The sequence below is a fragment of the Papaver somniferum genome, chromosome 5 (assembly GCF_003573695.1).
Source record: "Papaver somniferum cultivar HN1 chromosome 5, ASM357369v1, whole genome shotgun sequence".
Classification (NCBI taxonomy): Eukaryota; Viridiplantae; Streptophyta; class Magnoliopsida; order Ranunculales; family Papaveraceae; genus Papaver; species Papaver somniferum.
The window spans coordinates 213,848,355-213,867,075 of record NC_039362.1 but is presented as its reverse complement, the minus strand read 5'-3'; the positions used below and the strand labels follow the sequence as shown (position 1 = coordinate 213,867,075).

The 18,721-nt window shown below is 36.9% G+C and overlaps 2 protein-coding genes and 1 pseudogene across 2 annotated transcripts; all 3 read left to right on the top strand.

Annotated features, from left to right (window-relative positions):
* Positions 1-6,279: 6,279 nt before the first annotated feature.
* Positions 6,280-7,287, top strand: LOC113280760 (cytosolic sulfotransferase 15-like). The gene has a single exon (XM_026529345.1). The coding sequence runs from the start codon at positions 6,280-6,282 to the stop codon at positions 7,285-7,287; it is 1,008 nt and encodes a 335-aa protein (XP_026385130.1).
* Positions 7,288-11,560: 4,273 nt separating this feature from the next.
* LOC113280758 lies at positions 11,561-13,070 on the top strand (annotated as a pseudogene).
* Positions 13,071-14,344: 1,274 nt separating this feature from the next.
* On the top strand, positions 14,345-15,370 carry LOC113280757 (cytosolic sulfotransferase 14-like). The gene has a single exon (XM_026529344.1). It carries the CDS (start codon positions 14,345-14,347, stop codon positions 15,368-15,370), a length of 1,026 nt encoding a protein of 341 aa, XP_026385129.1.
* Positions 15,371-18,721: the final 3,351 nt, after the last annotated feature.

Sequence of the window (18,721 nt, the reverse complement as noted above, 5' to 3'; positions counted from 1 at the left end):
ATTATTTACAATCATGAAGGTCATTTGTTGCTCTGTCATACTTGTCATTTCTTGAGGATGATATCTTTTTTAACTCTAACTTGCTTATTTATTCTTCACAGAGAAAGAGAAGAACTATCTTGAGAAAATTAAAGAATTAAAGATGCAATTAGCTGCTTAAGAGAAGAAAAGTGAAAATACTTCAATGGAGTTATCTGCTCGCTGTTTAAGTATCAGAAGTTGAAGAAGAATTATATCCTCACTGTTTCGAATAATGGCAAGGATGCCACTCGTGCTCGTGATGCAGCTGTTGAGAAGGTTTGTGTTGATAATTATATTCCTCTTTCAAAGTATAAATTCGCAGACGTTATCCCAAATGAAGTTATTCCTAATATCTCTGATAGTGAAGAAGAAGAATATGAAGAATACGAAGAATACGAAGAATAAGCAAGTGATTCTGAGGTCGAGCGAAATGATGAAGATAATTCTGGCAAAAATTAATCATTTTTCTCTTGTTGTAAATTCTTTTTCTGCTTCTTTTACATCTTCATGTCTTTTGGAATTAAAATCTTTTAAGTATTAACTTTTGCTCCTTTAATATATGTTCCCTTTGATTTATACTTGTATTCGCACATAGAAAAATGTCATTCTTTCCTGCACGTGCATGAGACTATCAAATGGGACAAATAACATTCTCGTTATGTTCGCATTCCCATTCTTTCCTCTGTTAGTTGCCACATATTGATAGGCTAATGAACATAATGCCATTCTCTGCCTTATTCTTGTTCTATACCATGCGAAGTTATTCGCAGTATAATCATTTTCCTGCAAAACAAAGTTAGCATATATCTTGTTTTTCTCATGAGGTCTTATTTTGCCTTCCTAATTAAAGGTCTTATTTTTCCCAAAAATCTCCTTTTTCATGTGCGACGAAATCGCATGAAGTCTTTACACTGTAGTGTATCGACCCATTGATATCGCCTTATACTTTTCTTGTATTATTACCTCTTCAGGTTTCTTAGGTGCGTAAATATGACAATCCTTAATACTCCCATGATTAAAAAGCCTCATGACATTTATGTCTTTTGACACAATTAAACTCCCTAATGGAGGGTGCCGTCCTTATATTCCCCCTGGTTGCCCCTTCAAGGAAGCTTACCTCTACCGGGTTAAGGTTAACTCCTTCCATCCGGTAATACAACAACCAGTTGATTTCACATCCTCTTATCCCTCCACAGATAAGGTTTATGGTTACGAGATTGCACCCTAAGTGGGGTATCTTCGGACCGAGTGCATCATAGTTAGGATTTGTCAAGAGTGGCAAGGTACGCTCCAGACTCCCCGGGCACTCTTGACTCAACCGTGTACCTCGGCGCCCTGATCGAGTTTCTGCACTCCTTCGGAAAGATCTTATTGCCCCAATCTTTCTATTTAGGTGTCTTTCCTGGATGGGCATTTTTGTTTTTCTCACCCCAAATCTCCATGACTCAAGTTCGAGGGTCGATGTAGCTTTCCATTGAGTCATGCTTACCAGGTTTTCCTCGATTATGACGTGGATAGGTCTTAATTTTTTTCTCTTGCATTTTATGCGAACTAGGATGCATGCCACATTCGGATGCCTAGCCTTCCTAATTAGATTTTTTATTTCTATCGCCTTCTATTAAGGTCTTATTTTTAGGACTTACATTTTCCTTCTCTTGACATGATATCATCATATGAAAATATAATTTTTCATTCCATTGTTATTCTTGAGTTATACAACTCTAGTACACAGAATTCTTATTAATTTCTTACTCATGAAGAAAAACATTTGTGCTATTCATTTGCTTCATTCACCCTTTGCATCTCTTTAAGTTCGCAGATGCTCCTCAGAGCATTACTTTGCATGATGTCATTGATTTCCATGATGCGAGAATCTTCGCACATTTCTTGAGAACATAACTTCTGCCTCTGCATTCGTTCCCCTTCTTTAGAAGAGATCTTTCTGAATCGCTTAGTATTATTATTCGCAGAAGATTCTGCCTCAGTACCCTGCTTGTCTGCTTTTCCAATTGTAGACACTACATCCACCATCAATCGTTCACCTCTTTGACTATCTTTAGCATGCTTCTTCCAATTTCTTCGTTTGCATTCTCGCTTTTCACACTTGTCAATATCAATTTCCAGACAATTTCTTCCTTCAATAATATCTCCTCTTATTATGCCAAGGCCTTGAGGTAAAGGAAACTTTATGCATTGATGGAATGTCGAAGCCACACCCAAGATACTATGCATCCATGGTCTCCCAATCAGAGCATTATAAGGTGACTCAACATCAACAACACAACATACATTTTCTGTTGGAAGACTTTGTAGAGGAATTCGCATTGTCACTTCTCCTTTTGTCTTATTCACAGCACCATTAAAGCCGTAAATTTTATAAGTCGAAGGAATTAATTCGTCATCTCTTCCACCCATAGTCTTATATGTATGATAAAATAGGATATCAACAGAACTCCTGGGATCTATGAGTATTCTATTTATAGCCCAAGTATTCGATTCATCTTCTCCATCATCCTCTACTTTTTCTTTTGGATTAATCCCTAACCTCACCACTAGTGGACATTCATGTGGTTCTCCTGCTCCTGGTGTTTCTTCCGCACTGAATGAAATAGTTTTCTTTTTCCAATCCTTCAATGGTGATACCTTCGCAAGGTTAAAAATTTCTCTTCCATCATTGTCTCTCGCATGCACCCGACTTAAGATGTTATCATGGAAGTCTTATATATTCTTGAACGAATGTATAATCGAATTACAGTATAGATTTTTCGCCTTCGCACCAACTTCGATTACATATGTATTTTTTCCTTTCTCCGCATCATATGCATTTCCTCCTGGTGGTGGTGGTGGTAAGTATTGGGGATCCTTTGATAAGAAGTGGTCCAATTTTCCGTGCTCAGTCATTCGCAGTATGATTTTCCTCACATTTCTACAATTACTTGTTGTGTGACCATGAAAGCGATGATATACACAGAATTATTTTCTCCTTCTCCCAGGTGGTGGCTCATCTCCTACATTATGTGGTTCAGGAATTTCTTCCATTAGTATAACAACTTCCAGATTTTGTCAACTGTAGTATTCAACTTTGGCAAGTTTATCTGTTCCCAAACCACCTTTCTATTTCCTTATCTTTTATTATAATATGGTTGTTGGCCTCCATAACTTTCTGGTGGATTTTTCATTCTTTGAATTTTATTATTTCCTCCACGATTTTGAAATTGTTTTTCTTTGTATTCTCTTCCAAATTCTTCTTGATCTGCGCTACCCATGGCTACCAGCTTTTGTTCCACCTCTGTAATGTTCTTTCCTTGATTTCCATGATATGTACTCGCAACAACATTTGTCATTCTTGGAAGTAAACTTGCATTCCCATTATTCACATTAGGTATTGCAACTGGGTAAAACTCCATTTCTCTCTGCTTCTCCTCAAGTGCTATATATTCCTCTTGAAATTCGCACAACTCTGACATTGTTATGGTGTCTTTTATCCTGAAGATCTGTGTATATAATAAATCTGTAGAAAAAAGAGCATTGATAAAGGCTAGTATAAGATTTCGTTCATCTACCCGTCTTGCCATTTCACTACATATTATTCTCCAACGCGTGGTTAGATGACGCAAACTCTCATTGATCCTTTTGCGAAGTCCAAAGGCTGTCTCAATCCCTGGTCTTGACATATTATTACTAATATACTGTCCCAAAAAGACGTTCTGTAAATGACGAAATGATATAATGGTTCCTACTGGAAACCCTTCAAACCATAGCAAGGATTCCCCTGTTAAACTGGTAGGGAAATACTTACACAATACTGCATCATTTGCTTCCCATTGCAACAGAGATCGACTGTACGTTTTTATGTGTTGCTGCACATGTACGTCCATCAAATATACTTGTGAATACTGGTAAATTGCATTTAGGTGGTATCATTGCACTTTGAATTTTCCATGAAAAGGGTGTTTTTCCAGCTTCCTCTAATTGTCTCCTTCCACCATTTCTTCGTGGAGTCATCATTTCTCTTAGCTTTGTCATTTCTCTAAGAATTTCTTCACTCATAGTTTGATATAAGTCCTCTCGCATAGGTCTTTTTAATCTCGTTTGCCTCAATCTATTCTCATGATTACTCTGTCTCATGGCCTCTTGTATCTCTCTTTCTTCAGCTTCTTCTCTTCTTCGCCTACGCCTTTCTCTCTCATCTCTCATACGTTCACGAATAGTATTATTTCTTTCATCCTCTTCTTCACGTGCATATTGATCTCTCAATATTTCTCTACCATGCAATAGAATTCTCCCTTGTTCTGGATCATTTTCTTCATCATTACCTGACTCATAGTGTGTGCGATATCGTTCGCCTGCATTTTGACGTATGTTGTTCCTTTGATGATGCTCATGCGGTTGCTCGTATCGTTCATATTCTATGCGTCTCTCATTGCGTTGATCTTGTAAATTATTACCTACCTGTAAATTCTCATCAGTATTATCTAAAGGTTGTTCTCGCCTAGCACCTCTTTGACTAGATTGACTTCGTCTTGATGAACTTCTGCTTTTCCTAGATCTTGATCGTGTAGCGCTTCTTAATCTATATTCTTGCAATATGAGGTTCTCTTCTCTTAAATATTCATTCTAACGTATCAAGTTCGCACGCTCTTCCTCTTCTATTCGCCGTTGTGAATCAATCTTTGTCTAAGTTATGAAATTGTCATATCTTCTTCATTTCCTTCAATCCTTCCTGCATCTCCAGTTCTTTGTTCCTCTTCTTCGGTAGAATTCGTTTGTGCAGTATGAATACTCACTCGATCGTAATCAACATCATTGTTCTGCTCTTGTGTACGTTGAGGTGTAATTAGAGTTGCATTTATTTGATTTTCTCTTTCTCCTATCTCTGGTTGTTCAGGAATTTCACCTCTCCTTCTTTCAGCAATTCTTTTACTCCTCCTAGTTGTTTCCGTTTGTTCAGCAGTAGATCCAATTCGTACCATCACCACTTTTTTGTATTAAAAAATGAAAGACTACTTTAAAAGGAATTGAAAGGTTCTAATGATGAAAATCTCAATTTCTTTAAATAAAAATATTAGATTTAAAGTTCTGTAATCTTGATTTCTAAACAAATTCACCAACAAGGTATATCACTCCAAGCTGTTTCTAGCGCCAAAATGTAGTTGCAGGAAATACCACACTCATGTAAGAATCTAGACAATGTACTAAGAAATCATAGTGAAAATCATTCATTTACTCATTAAAATCTTTAGTTGGACACAAGATTACACAAAGACTTTTACTTGCTCTCCAAATAAACTTTCTCTCCCCTAATTTCTTGTCTAACACACTCTCTGAGATCTCTCCTGTTACATGATAGCCCTTCCCTTTATATAGAATTTTACATAGTGGATGACAGCTAATAGATCCCCAATTTTCGGAATCACTGTGTGTTACAATCGCTCATGTACATTCACTCAGCTTCGCACACTTTACACTTTGCACAGATCATCACATTTTACTCGTGACTATACTGACATCATTAAATACATCATCTCGACCTAGCTATGTGCGATGATCTTCGCTCATATTAGATGATCATTACTTCGCATACATAATGAATGTGTGATATTTCACTCTTACGTTCGCAAGTGTTGAACTGTTGGTCAAATTCTTTTGGTAGTCGTAGACTCGTAGTACTACATCATTTGGACACATCAATGCTCGTACAAGTCTTTTGTAATTCTACTTTGATCGATATTTCTTTTCTTTTTCGATAAATAATCGCATCAATATCTCTATAGTACCAGGGGAAATTAGGGAGCTAAAATTCGCAGCTTCAAGAGAACCGCAGCTAGGACAAGTTTGCAAGTGTTGAACTGCTGGTCAAATTCCTTTGATAGTCGTAGACTCGTAGTACTACATCATTTGGACACATCAGTGCTCGTACAAGTGTTTTGTAATTCTACTTCGATCGATATTTCTTTTCTTTTTCAATAAATAATCGCATCAATAGGGATTGGTGAGTCCACATTTTATATTAAAGTCAACTCTACAATCCACTCAACCTCTAGTTTATTAATAATATGGTTGTTGTGCAAGTGCAACTATGACATCCTGTTGTATCTTTCATGTAACTTCAATTTCGGGTGGCTTGGCTTCTGCCACTCCTATGGATAAGCTAAGCAATGACTCACCACCTTATCAAAAAGCATCTTTTTCAATTTATAAGCCCTTGTTTCTGATCTTAAAATAGAGACACTTACTAGCCATCTCCTTATCACACATATGGCTGCTACTAACGACAACCATGATAATGCTAATCTTTCTAAAGAGTGTGCAGGTCGCCATGGTTTAGGGACTCATATTCTCCATCAGTATCAAGGATTTTGGTGTTCCGCTGACGGAATAGAGAGTGTCAGTGATTTTCAACTGAATTTCAAAGCTTTGGATACTGATTTGATCCTAGCAACACTACCGAAATCAGGCAGCACTTGGTTGAAAGCACTAGCCTTTGCCATTGTCAACCGAATCAATTACCATTTTTCAAGCAATAACCACCGACATCCACTGCTTACTGTTTCACCCCATGACCTTGTTCCATTCATCGATTTTAAACACATTCTTCCAGATCATAGACTTCTTGATTTCACCATAACTAGTACAACTCCTCATGACCACGATTCTCCATGCAGACTTATAGCTACCCATGTCCCTTACCCTTCTTTAGCTGAATCCATTAAGAACCCAGCTATAAATTGCAAGATTGTTTACTTATGTAGGAACCCTCAAGACACATTTATTTCTATGTGGATGTTTATGAATAAAGTGAGGGCAGTAGTGAACAGTAAAGATAGTTCTCTATCTATCGATGAAGCTTTTGAGTTTTTCTACGAGGGAGTCTCACAATTCGGTCCGTTTTGGGAACATGTACTTGGGTACTGGAAAGAAAGTTTAGAGAACCCTCAGAAAGTGTTGTTTCTAATGTATGAAGATTTGAAAAAAGAACCAAAAATCCAATTAAAGAAACTTGCAGAGTTCATGGGTTATAGTTTCTCTACAGAAGAAGAGACACATGGAGTGATTGAAGATATCCTAAGTCTATGTAGTTTTGAACACTTGAAGAATTTGGACGTGAATAAGAATGGACATTGGAATCTGGTCGCAAACCAAGTCTTCTTCAGGAAAGGTGAGGTTGGTGATTGGAAGAATTACTTGACACCTCTTATGGTTGAACGACTTGACCGTCTCATGGAAAAAAAGTTGCATGGATCAGGGTTAGTGTTTGAATACTAGCTATCTTTCTCGATACACATGATACCAATTCATCTCTAATGATCAGTACTGCATGCATATTCATGTAATAATTTAAAGTGTTAAGATTGATTCCAGGTTCAATCGTCTGTTTCGTCTTATTTTCTTGTAATAATATATCAGTAATTTAGATTATTAAGACAAGAAAAAATTGTTGTTTAATTACAGTGTACTCACATTTCTGAATTATTATCAACAACAGTAACATTAAATTCTCTACACTTATATAATTCGGGCAGGTACCGAATCTAGCAATGCAGGCCCAATGTATTGGAAGATAAGCTTTGCATATGCCAAAACAGAATGAAGTCAATATTCCAAAACCATTGCTTGCAGACAAAAAAAAAAAACTTATTCGCAAAAGTGTGCCTCGCTGACTCCCTCTGGCCTCTATCACCACCATCGAGTCAATTCAGACTTTCCACTCAACTTTAGTTTGCTCTGATTAATGTACAACTATATATGTCCTGTTTTACCTTTCATGCCACTTCCATTTCTGGTGGCCTAACTTCTCCCACTCCTATAGTTTACGCCTTAGGCATTGAGAAAAACTCAAATGAAGGCGGTCTATTTCTCAAATGTTCCCTAAAGGTGATGAATTTCTCTTGATATAAATAAGGAAAGAACCTAGCTGCTTGTAAGGAAAAAGTGGGTTTCCTGGTTTTGGACCGTTTCCGTATTGAGATGGGTTTCTAATGATCCAATTAGTAAAGTGCTTCCTACTCCTACTAAGAGGCTAATTAAGTTTGTGTTCTCCATATATACAGGGATACTCCTAGAATTGTAGGTACGTTGAAATCCCCTCTTTATATTCGTCTCTCCTATTATCTTCTAGGGTTTCAGAAGAAGCAGAAGAAAAATATCACGATTTCGTGGTTTCATCATCAAAATTAATCCAAGCGATTGTTGTTGTCAATGGCGATACAACGATAGTTTCAGTTGTACAATAGCAAGACTAAGCAAAAGGAGATCTTCATACCAAAAGAGCCAAGGAAAGTTGGGATATATGTCGGCAGTCTTACAGATTTTGATCTTAGTAGCCACCTTGGTCATCTTCGTCCACATCTTGCTGTTTATATCCTTGATGGATACCTAACACACTTGGGTTATAAAGTTACTCATGTACGTGAACTCGCTTCCTCGTTTGATATTCATGGTGGAGGATCAATGGACCCGCATCACGAAAACGATCAACCTGCTCAGAGTTGTGAAATCAAATATTGGATGCATAATGGTTTTGTCGACAATACCAACAACAACGACAAAATGTCCAAGTCGCTTGGGACTATGCAGGAGATTACAACGTTGTATCATCCATTAGCATTGATATACCTCATGATGAGTACGCATTACCTGACACATGTCGATTACTCAGAAGAAGACCTTGAATTTGCGTCAGAATCTGTTTTCAACTTGTACCAGACTTTGCTGGACTGTGTGATCAGCCATTATATTCAATTCAGGAGAGTAATCCCACGGTACGGGAGTGCGGAATTCTTCAATGAATTAAAAGATGATTTCTATGCTAAAATATCAGATGATCTCCAAACTCAAGACTTCTTGAATGGTCGTCCTCTTCGGGAATTTTGTCCCTCATGAACCAGCTCAAGAAGGAAGAGCCAGATGAGCATTCGTTGTACATGTCCCTTATTGTGATGCAGATGGAAGTGGGGAGGATTCTGAAAACTCTTGGACTATTGTCGCCATTACCTTCATCCTATTCAGAGGTTTTGGCCCTTCTGGGGCAATTTAAAGATATGGCTTTGACGAGAGCAAAGTTAACTAAGGAAGATGTTTTCCAACAAATACAACTTATGGTCCAGGCAAGGGAAGATAAGGAATTTATGGAGAGTGACCAAATCAGGCTCAACTTGGCTGCTAAGGGTGTTGCTCTTATGGAGTTGGAAAATGGAACTATATTATGGAGACCTTGTGCACGATGTTTAGAAACTGGTGAAACTGTTCAATAGCTTCTACTGAAATAAAACAAAATCACCAACGCCTGCAACAATTACCTTTTATTGTCATTTCCTTTCTTTCTTTCTTAGAGGTAATGGCTTACCTTCATCTCCTTGTTCTGTTTTCCTTTTCTTTTATAAATAAATTCTCACATCTGAACGGAACTAATTCATAAAGAAATTCTTACTTGAAAGAGAAGATAAGTATGTCTGTTTGTTTATTATATAGTGTTTGCTTCTCTTGAGTTGTACAAGATACCCCTATACGTTTTTTTAGCTTACCCATTCGAATCCGTATGTCCAGCCAACAACAGCGAATTTAGTGTGCAGAAGTGTTTCAACCACACCTGCAGGTGACACCTTAGGCATTTTATCAATGTAAGCCAAGATTAAGATGGGCTATTTAACATCTCATCAATGGCGACGCCACATTTTATATCAAAGACCTTCCACTGACTACAATATGCTCTGACTGTTGTGCTGTATGCTGTTGTATCTTTCATGCCACTTCAATTTCCGGTGGCCTAACTTCTGCCACTCCTTTACTTGACACTTGACGCCTTTGGAATTGATAAAAAGTTAAAAACTCTAATAAAGGCAGGTCTATTACCCCAATGGTCCCTTTAGAAAATAGGAAAACCAAATTGAAGATATATAAACTTCCAAAATTTGAACACCAAAAATGGTTTTTGGGTGTGCCAAATAACATTTTGTAAGGAAACCTGCATCTATAAGTGTTTATCTTCTCACCTCCATGAATAAGGTTTTATATGCTCACTCACAAATTGATGTCATGTCGCCACCTTAACCATAAGTCTGCACACACCCTTATAGATTTGCGCATCAGCCAGCTATCCATAAACATGTTGAAGATCTTAGAATACTCCGACTACACCATATGTTTAGCATCATCTCTACTTTCAATTATTCAATTATAGTCCATATGATTCCAACCATTGGGATAACTCTAAGACGCGTCGCTAGAGGTGTAAATTGGGCCGTGCCAGTACTAGACTAATCGGCACAGTGGCACATCATAGTATGTTACACGGATAAGCACGTGACACGACACGGCACAACACGCTGACAAAGCAGTCATAACATGTTATAAAATACTACACAATATGGTGCAATGCTGAATGAATTGGGAATCGCTCGGGGCAGAACGATGATATGTCAATATAAAGTATATAAGACGTACGTAGTAAATTAACATAAGAGACATTATTTCAAAGTTAAAAATAAAGATAAATTTCAAATGACTAAAATCATTGATAAAATTCTGAATCTTTTCATAAAAGATTTCATGTCAAAGAGGAAAGTTGGATGATCTAAACTACTTGATGAAACTAAAAGAGACAGCTAGGGACGTACTCAGGGTGTCTTCATCGCACTAACTTAACAAAGGATTAAGGACATGTCCCATGAACAACACTGCTCCTCTCTTATAATGAACATGAAAGGATGATCTGCCACAAAATCGGTAAGAGGAGGGGGGTCTGATCGAAAATCACTACCGAGCATCACACCCATAGAAGTAGAAGTAGCAGCTTCAGTTCCTTTTTCGTCAACTTCAACAAAACGCTTGTGGAAATTTCGAAACACAAAACGGCTCACTATATATATATATATATTTTTTTTGAAGCATGGCTCACCATATTTAATAGTACCATCAATGTTCATCATCTCCGTTAGCTCTGCTTTGAATTCATCAAAAGGCAAAAGCACACCAGATTCCTTGAGTAGTCTTGATGCTTCAAAATCAAAAAAAGAATTCTGAACTTGGGAACCTTGAATTCTCCTGATGGATTCATGATTCAATCTTTTTTCATCTTCGTTTATTGTAATTGTATGCATATGAATAACGGGTTGCACTAAGACATTCCACTCAACTCTAGCTTGCTCTGATTATTTTACCACGGCTGCTACTAAGTAGTAAGTACGTAACAATGATACTGAAGTTTCACTTGATCTGTTAATTAGGAAAGAACTGCTCTTGCTGCTGCAAGGAAAAAGCGGGCTTCCTGTTTTTGGTCCGTTTCCGTATATATTGAGATGGGTTTCATTCCTAACCCAATTAGGAAAGTGCTTCATGTTTGCCTTCTCCATATATAGGGCTAGTCCTTGAGTTGTAGGTACCTAGAAATCTTCTCTTTATTTCCTGCGTGTCGATTGTAGATTCCCCTCTCTCATCCTCTAGGGTTTAAGGGTTCAAAAGCTGAAGAAAAATATTATCACCACTTGGGGGTTTCATCATCCAACGATTTCAAATTCTGAAGTGATTGTTGTTGACAATAATGGCGATACCAAAGTTTCAGTTGTACAATATCAAGACTAAGCAAAAGGAGATCTTCATACCTAAAGAGCCAGGGAAAGTTAGGGTATATGTCGGTGGTCTTACAGCTTATGATGATCTTAGCCACATCGGGCATGCTCGTGCATATGTTGCTGTTGATGTCCTTGATAGATACCTAACACATTTGGGTTATGATGTTACCTATGTAGGGGAACTCACTTCCTCCTTTGATATTCATGGTGGAGGAATGGATCTCATAATCCCAAATCACGAAAACGAACTTGCTCCGAGCAGCCACTCCAACACTAGTCAAATTAAGTATTGGATGCTAGTGTAGAACCTGTTAAGAATAAAGCAATACGGAGATTGCAAGTGATACAAAGACACGAAAGAGATACGAATAAGATGAAATCAAAGATTAAGAATAAGAGAATTGAAAGAGTTGATAAAGATAATAATCTTGATTGAATAATAATAATAAGGTGTCTCTAAACAAGAAGGCATAGCCTTTAAATAGGTTCACAAGAACTGTCAAACATAAAAGAAAAAGGAAAGCTAACTAAACTAGGAAAGCTAAAAGACTTGTAAAGCAAGTAAACTAAACAAAGTTGATTACAGAATGGAATCAACTTGTCGGAGTTGCTTCAGGAGAACGAGAAAAACTTGTCAGAGTTGCTTCAGGAGAACGAGAACAACTAGTCATAGTTGATGCTGTCTTGGACAAAGAATGTACTACATCAGATGCATAATGGTTTTGTCGACAACACCAACAACGAGAAAGTGTCCACGTCCGCTGGAAAATTTTATACTATTCGTGGGATAACCAGATTGTATCATCCATTAGTATTGAGATATTTGATAATGAGTACGCATTACCGGGCACCTGTCACTTACTCGCAAGAACAGCTTCAATTTGCGTCAGCAGATGTTTTCTACTTGTATCACACTTTGCGGGACTCTGAAGAGGCCTTATTTTCATTTCGAGAGAGAAATCCCCTGGTACCAAAGTGCAAAATTATTCCAGTAACTCCCAACGCTCAGGAGTGCATCAATAAATTAAAGATTGATTTCTACAATAGAATGTCAGATGATCTCCACACTCAAGACTTCCTCAAAACTGGTGCTCTTTGGGAACTTTTGTGGCTCATGAACCAGCTGCTCAAGGGGCAGGGCAGCAAGAGCATTCGTTGTTCCTGTCCCTTGTTGAAATGGAGAAAGAAGTGAAGATGGTTCTAGATACTCTTGGACTACTATCATCTTTATCCTATACAGAGGTTCTGATCCAATTTAAAGCTAAGGCTTTGACGAGAGCAGAGTTGACTGAGGAAGATGTTCTGCAACAAATTGAACTTATGATCCAGGCAAGGGAAGCCAAGGAATTTAGGGAGAGTGACCAAATCAGGCTCGACTTGGCTGCTAAAGGCATTGCTCTTATGCATTTGGGTAATGAAATAATATGGATACCTTGTGCCAGTATGAAGAATTCTTCGCAAGCATCTGAACCGAATTAATTCATAAAGAGTTTCTTATTTAGCGAGAATAAAATGTTTGTTCCCGTTGTTTACTTCTCCTGAGTTGTGCACCAATATTTAGTGAGGTCAGGTTCTTTCCCCTCTCTAGTTGTTGTTTCTTTTTCCTTTTCGTTTATTAATAATTACGCTCGTTACTTAATTTGTGGCAGATAGAACATCAACTCAAACCAGGGTTGCTATTTGTTTGCTTGATCATCAGATTTTATCATGTTATAGGCACGGCCTAGGAAGTGGTATGTCAAGCCAACATGCCAACAACAGCGAACATACTTTGCTAGAGTGTTTTTGCCACTCCTATAGCTGACGCCTTAGGAATTGTATCAATGTGAACCAAGATTAAGATGTGATTTAACACCGCATCAATGGTGACGCTACATTTCATGTCAAAGTTAACTCGACCTTCCACTCAAATCTAGTATGCTCTGATCTTTCTGCAACTATATCCTGTTGTATCTTTCATGCCACTTCAATTTCTGGTGGCCTAACTTCTGTCCCTACTATAGTTGACGGCTTTGGAGTTGATAAAACTCTAATAAAGGCGAGGTCTATTATTTCCCCAATGGTCCCTATAGTAAGATAGGAAACCAGATTAGAGATGAATAAACCTCAAGTTTGAACACCAAAAATGGCTTTTGTATGCCGATTTAACATTTGTAAGAAAACCTGTATCTATCTAAGTGTCAATTTTCTCACCTATCCATAAACAAAGTTTTATATGCTAGCTTATAAATGGACGGCTCCACCCACTGTAACCATAAGTCTGCGCATGCCCTTACAGACACCTCTCTGCATCAGCCGGGTATATATCCATAAACATGTTGAAGATTTAAGTTACTCCCACTACACTGTATGTTTAGCATCATCTCTACTTTAAAAAGTCCAATTAGACGTCCATATCATTCTCACCATTGGGATATAACTAAGACATGTCACTAACGTAACCATGAATAAATGGAGATTAACTAGACCAAATTGATCTTTGCGTAATGATGCAGCTAGTGAGGTAATAAAGAGAAAACAACTAGCCACAAGTGGAACTGGACCAATAGTTTTTATTCTCGCCAAAAAAAAATTCTTTAAAGTAATTAGAATGCAGATGAGATGAGGGAGTTTGCAAAATAAAAGAATATAGACGACCTATGTGCAATGACTTCACCACCTTCACTAAGCATCTTTTTCAATTTATAAACCCCTTATTTCTCATATGAAAAGAGCGACATTTCTAGCCATCTCATTATAGCTGAATATCACTCATGGCTAGCACTAACAACAACAACCATGAAAAAGGTGATGAAATTTCTCTTGACCTTCCTAAAGGGGATGTATGTCGCCACGGTTTAGGAAGTGATGTACTATATCAGTATCAAGGTTTTTGGCGTTCTGCTATCGGAATAGAAAGCATCAAGGACTTTCAACAGAATTTCAAAGCTTTAGGTACTGATTTGATTATAGCAACAATGCCCAAATCAGGCAGCATCTGGTTGAAAGCACTAGCCTTTGCCATTGTCAACCGAATCAATTACCCTTGTTCAAACAATTACCACCAACACCCATTGCTTACTGTTTCACCCCATGACCTTGTTCCGTTCATCGACTTAAAACATTTTTTTCCAGATCATAGGCTACTTGATTTCACTAACACTATCACCACTCATGATTATAATTCTCCATGTAGAGTTATAGCTACTCATGTCCCTTACCCTTCTTTAGCTGAATCCATTAAGAAGCCAGCTACAAATTGCAAGATTGTTTATCTATGTAGAAATCCTCAAGACACCCTTATATCTATGTGGATGTTTATAAACAAAGTGAGGCCAGTAGTGAACAATAACAATAGTTCTCTGTCGATTGATGAAGCTTTTGAGTTTTTCTATGAGGGAGTCTCAGAATTCGGTCCGTTTTGGGATCATGTACTTGGGTACTGGAAAGAAAGTTCAGAGAACCCTCAGAAAGTTTTGTTTCTAAAATATGAAGATTTGAAGAAAGAACCGAAAATCCAAGTAAAGAAACTCGCGGATTTCATGGGTTATAGTTTTTCTGTTGACGAAGAGATACATGGAGTGATTGAAGATATAATAAGTCTATGTAGTTTTGAACAGTTGAAGAATTTGGACGTGAATAAGAATGGATATTGGAGAAATCATGTCGAGAACAAAGTCTTCTTCAGGAAAGGCGAAGTTGGTGATTCGAAGAATTACTTGACACCTCTTATGGTTGAACGACTTGACCGTCTCATGGAAGAAAAGTTGCTCGGATCAGGGTTAGTGTTTCAAAACTAACTTCCTTTATATACTGCTACCAGGTCATCCATGATCAGTAATTCATGCAAATTCTTGAATGCGTTTATGCATGGTCTAAATAAAATGTAACTTGAAAGTATTTCAATAAAATGTTAAGATTCAAGTCATACGTACTATAATGTTCTATCCGGGAACAAATGCCTACCTGCAGCAATAGCGTTCAATCTCGGGTATGAAGACTTTCGTGGACTTGGGGGTATTTTGTTAAAATTTTTATAAGATCCCCAGAAGGAACCTGGTTTAATTAGGCATATGGTGGAGTATGTGCTTCACATGCGGCATGCCACTAGCTAGTCATCAAGGAAGTAATTTCATGAGACATTGATTCTATATTGATGCCGCCGTGCTGAAGTTAGAAGTCATAAATGCTTCACTGTTTAATTAATTTTTGTTTAAAACAGTCCTTTGATGGGACATCATTCCTAAAGGTGCGTCTTCATGTTATATATGTTAAGAAGTCCTAAAGGTGCGTGTTCATGTTATATGTTAAGAAATGGGAAAGAAAAAAGAAAAAAAAAAAACTTACCTTTGATAACTCTAAGGGTGACCCAACTCAAAATTAATTGGCAATGAGTGGAGAGGCCCTAAGGTATTATAAGCCGCAGGTTCTTAGATTTCCTAACAATGTGGGACTAATAATCTCAACACGCCCCCTCACGTGTAGCCTCGTTGGGTCTAACACGTGGACAATTAAATCGGGTGACGCCGAGTAAAGGTGCGGTCAAAGACTCGTCACAAATAGCCTGTTATGATACCATGTTAGAATACCGGCATCCAACTCAAAACCAATTAGAAATGAGTGGAGAGTCCCTAAAGGATTATAAGCCACGGGATCTTAGATAACTCAAACAATGTGGGACTAATAACCTCAAGACGCCTCCTCACGTGTAGCCTCGTTGGGTCTAACACATGGACAATTAAATCGAGTGACGCGGAGTAAAGGCGCGGTCTAATGACTCGTCGCAAATAGCCTGCTCTGATCCCAAGCTAGAATACGGGCATCCAACTCAAAACCAATTGGCAATGAGTGGAGAGGTCCTAAGGCATTATAAGCCGCAGGATCTTAGATTGCCCAACAATGTGGGACTAATAATCTCAACAACCTAAGACTAAGTCCTATGGGCTAAATTTGACTGTTAGACTAGCCAAAAAGTGTTGTCTATTTGAATGGCTCAGCGCAATCAAAATCACCTTTTCGCGGAATGGTTTTTCGGATCTAAATTTATTTTTTAATCTGACGGCTGAGATGGTTGCGCTGAACCATTCAGCGTAACATAGATCTACTTTTTACTGAATGATTCAACGCAGCTTCCTAAATCTACTTTTCACTGAATGATTCAGCGCATCTAGTATGCTAGATTAGAACTACCATAGGACTTAGGTGGTTGCCCTAACTTCTAATCTAGCTGCTAGATTAACACACCGTAGGACTTAGCCTAAAAAGAATTAGGGGAAGTTTTTTTATACCCATCCAATGAAGATGGTTATGGGGTGTCTAAAAATAGAAATTATCTATATTGTCCTCCACCTTTATATTAAATCTAAACCTATATACTTTATTTTCATAATCATAGCATTCCTCTTCTTCTTCTTTATTCTACCGATTGAAAAAAATTTCATCGTTTTAGTTTTGATTGAAACGAAATATCGTCGATCAAACTTTAGGGTTAATTGTATACAATCGAAACCCAAAATTCATTAAACTTAAAATTGAAACTTGGAACATCAAAATAAAAAATCGAGTTAAACAAACAAAATGGATAAATGGTAGTAGTTGTGATCCTAAATTAGGATTTGATCGCTTGAAATCAAGAAATTGATCTGAAGTTTTCTAAGATTTACAGTTGCATAAACATAATCGGTTAGTATAAAGTTGATTTTATCTACCGATTATGGTTGATGTTCATTTCTTAAGAACATCAACCTTAATCGACAGGTAAAATAGATTGTTATGTACCGATTATTTTTGCGTCAAAAACTTCATTTTTTTTGTGCTAAAATTTAAGCACAATCGGTAGAAATTCAAAATTTTATTAGTTTTTGAAAAATTTGAATTAGGGGCTACTATCACAATCGGTAGATAATTATTACCATGAAACTACCGATTGTGAAAATAGAGAATTGCAAAATTCCACTAGTTTTTGAAAAATTTAAATTAGGGGCTACTACTATAATCGGTAGATAATGAATATCATGAAATTACCGGTTTTACAATTGGTAGATAATAAACTTCACGAAACTATCGATTGTGAAAATAAAGAAATTCAAAATTCCATTGGTTTTTTAAAAAAAAAAAAATTGGGGATGCTACAACAATCGGTATGATTGTGGATAATGAATATCACGAAACTATTGATTCTTCAATATGGAAATAATAAACATCATGAAACTACCGATTGTGGAAATAGAAAAATTCAGATTTCCCTTGGATTTTGAAAATTTAAGAATTTTGACAAAATCCAATTTTAGGGCTACTTTGTGATCGGGAAGTTAAATGAACTTTATTTACTATTGACTATGTTAGTTTATTTATTGTTGATTATAATTGTAAGTTAAATGAACTTTATTTACTACTGATTATGTTTGTGTAGAGAATTTAAAATTTTAAGCATTTTAGCAAAATCTAATTTTTTGGGCATTGTAATCGAAATTTAAATGATCTTTATTTACTACCGATTATGTTTGTGTAGAGAATTTGAAAATTTAACGATCTTGGCAAAATCCAATTTTGGGTCTACATTGTAATCGGAAAGTTAAATGAACTTCATTTATTACCGATTATATCAGTTTATTTACTACCGATTATGTTTGTTTAGAGAATTTGAAAATTTAAGGATTTTAGCACAATCCAATTTTGGGGCTACATTGTAATCGGGAGCCAATTAAATGTCATTTTTTACCGATTATAGATATATTTTGGCTCAGTAATTTACAATCAATAGATATGGTACTCCATTATCTATCGATTCCGTCTTTTTCATGGCATTCAATCATGCAAAAATGGAATTTTATGGTTAATGATCACATACAAATATGGTTGCCCATGGTTCGGTTTTCTACCCGAAACGAACTGGTCCAAACCGACAAAAAAGCCCAGAAAACAAGAGACTAAAAAACCCAAAAACCGAGAAAACCGATTCTAGGTGGTTGGTTTTGGTTTTATGTCACAAAAGAACCAAAAAAATAACACGAGAGTTCGAACCAAAAAAACCGACAAAATCCATAATATATAGTGAACCTTCCATCATAGTATAATATATATGTACACTTCAATGTGTATATCCATAAATAAATAAAATATATCTAATATTTCTCAAAAATTAAATATTT